Raw genomic sequence first — 2,013 nt, forward strand, 5'->3', positions numbered from 1 at the left:
CATAGGCGGGCGTGGGCGGGGCGCGACGCCGCCGCTGTAGGGGGCGGCGTTCTGCGCGGCGAAAAGGGCCTGGTGACTCGCCGGACGAGGCCCAAGGATGTAAAACTCGATCTGTGTCCACTAAACTTTGCAACCACACGAAAGACTGAAACACTACCGGGTGCGCACCTTTCGACCAGAATATGTACTTTTCTGCTTTCTTGATGAAAAATTGCTGCATGATCGACGTCTCACGTAGAACTGAATTTTCTTTTGACGGGCTCACGTAAAACTGATTAATAACGAAATAATCCCGCGACTCATGACGTTTAGCAACCCTAGCGCATCTTTTTGAGGGAAACCCTACGCCTAGAGATCTGGAGCGGCCGATTTTGGTATGCTTTCGCAAGGTCCGATGGACTGCATCGAGAGGCCAGGCCTAGGTAGCCACCGCGGCCGAGTGGACCGCATCAGCGCCCTCTCCGACGACCTGCTGGTCCTCCTCCTCGCGCGCCTCCGCTGCGCCGCCGCAGCGGCTCGCACCAGCGTCCTCTCCCGCCGGTGGCGTGGCCTCTGGACCCACCTCCGCCAGATCGTCTTCCGCGGCGTCGCGCTCCCATTTCTTGAAGCAGCGGCCGGCCGCGTGTCTCCGGCGGTTTCCCTTCTCGAAATCCACGTGCCGGTCCCGGTCCCGGTCCTGGCTGGTCGCCTTGCCTGGCTCGAACCGGCGGGGATCCGTTCGCTGCTGTGCGCCGCCGCGCGAACCGCGCCTGAGGAGTTTGTCCTTGTCGTGCCGCGGCGCTCGATACAGTGTGCAATCGACGCCGACCTACCGTGCTTTCACCGTGCCACCTCCATCGTTCTGGACTCGCTCTTCCTCCTCCGCGTGCCGGACGGAGTAGAGTTCCCCGTGCTCGAGACGCTGTCCCTCACGGGCTGCATTGTCGTCGACCTTGACGCTTTGCTCTCCCGCTGCCCCCGCCTGCGCGTGTTCCGGCTCAAGATGTCGCGTTTTTACTCCGACGGCTAACACCTGACGGTCCACTCGGCGTCGCTGCAGGAGCTTGTTGTGGACACCAAGGAATCACGGATACAACATTTAGACATCGTTACCCCGTCGCTCAACCAATTGACTATGTGCCTAATCCCCTGGAAGAAGGCAATCATCGCTGTCTTGGCACCAATGGTGGAGAAGGTCTCGTGGTCCTATACCCAGGGGTCTCCTGCCTATGGTCTTTGGCGACTCAAGGAGATGCGGCTTCTGGGGGCGGAGAGACAAGGACAACTCCCTTCACTGCATATTCATGCATGCGCGGTGTGTACCCTCTCCTGGTCAATTTGTTGCACGCTCTGACTTATCAAAGGTTTTGATGTTTTGTGAATGATATATATCCTGCCAATTTTGCTTTTGTAGAGCTCGGATTACTTTTACGGTGAAGAGGACGGATTTAGGCGGGACATAGAGAAGTATATGATTGCTGACTTTTCTAGTTTAGAGCTACATCTCATAACAAAGGGACATTCTTTTGAAGCACTCATGGTTCATCTCCTAGGGACGAATCGAATTTGTCGTGCTATGCAGAGACTTAAGATCATCTTACAGAAATCAACGGTAATTTTCCGCCCTGAATATATATATCTCAATAATACATTTTAGCCAGCAATTCACATATAATTTGTGATTTTAGGTGAAAGAAACATGCCCAACACGTTGTCGATGTAAACCCACAAACTGGCAATCCCAAACTATCTCCTTGACTGCTCTTGAAGAAGTGGAGATCAACGGATTTGAAGGAGGCGAACATGAGATGGATTTCTTGAAATTGATATTCGAATGTGCGCCAGTGCTTAAAAGAATGACCGTGAATCTGTGACATGAGGCATCTGCAGGTAATGCTGGGTGCACACAAAAACACAACATCTCCAAGGTCTACTCTACCGTGGAATTCTGTGTTTTGCCTTAGCGCTGGTGAGTACATGTTCTGCATGTATGGTTAGTATGCTTCTAGTTGAAAAGAAGATGTAATCGTTAGT

At 53.2% G+C, this 2,013-nt stretch overlaps 1 protein-coding gene across 1 annotated transcript; it reads left to right on the forward strand.

The window, feature by feature from the left end:
- Nucleotides 1-394: 394 nt before the first annotated feature.
- LOC123153813 (uncharacterized) lies at nucleotides 395-1,575 on the forward strand. Its single transcript, XM_044572743.1, has 2 exons — nucleotides 395-1,294; nucleotides 1,394-1,575. The coding sequence occupies exon 1, from the start codon at nucleotides 395-397 to the stop codon at nucleotides 1,007-1,009; it is 615 nt and encodes a 204-aa protein (XP_044428678.1). The 3' UTR covers nucleotides 1,010-1,294; nucleotides 1,394-1,575.
- The last annotated feature ends 438 nt before the right edge of the window (nucleotides 1,576-2,013 follow it).

Source organism: Triticum aestivum, chromosome 7A (genome assembly GCF_018294505.1).
Source record: "Triticum aestivum cultivar Chinese Spring chromosome 7A, IWGSC CS RefSeq v2.1, whole genome shotgun sequence".
Taxonomy (NCBI): Eukaryota; Viridiplantae; Streptophyta; class Magnoliopsida; order Poales; family Poaceae; genus Triticum; species Triticum aestivum.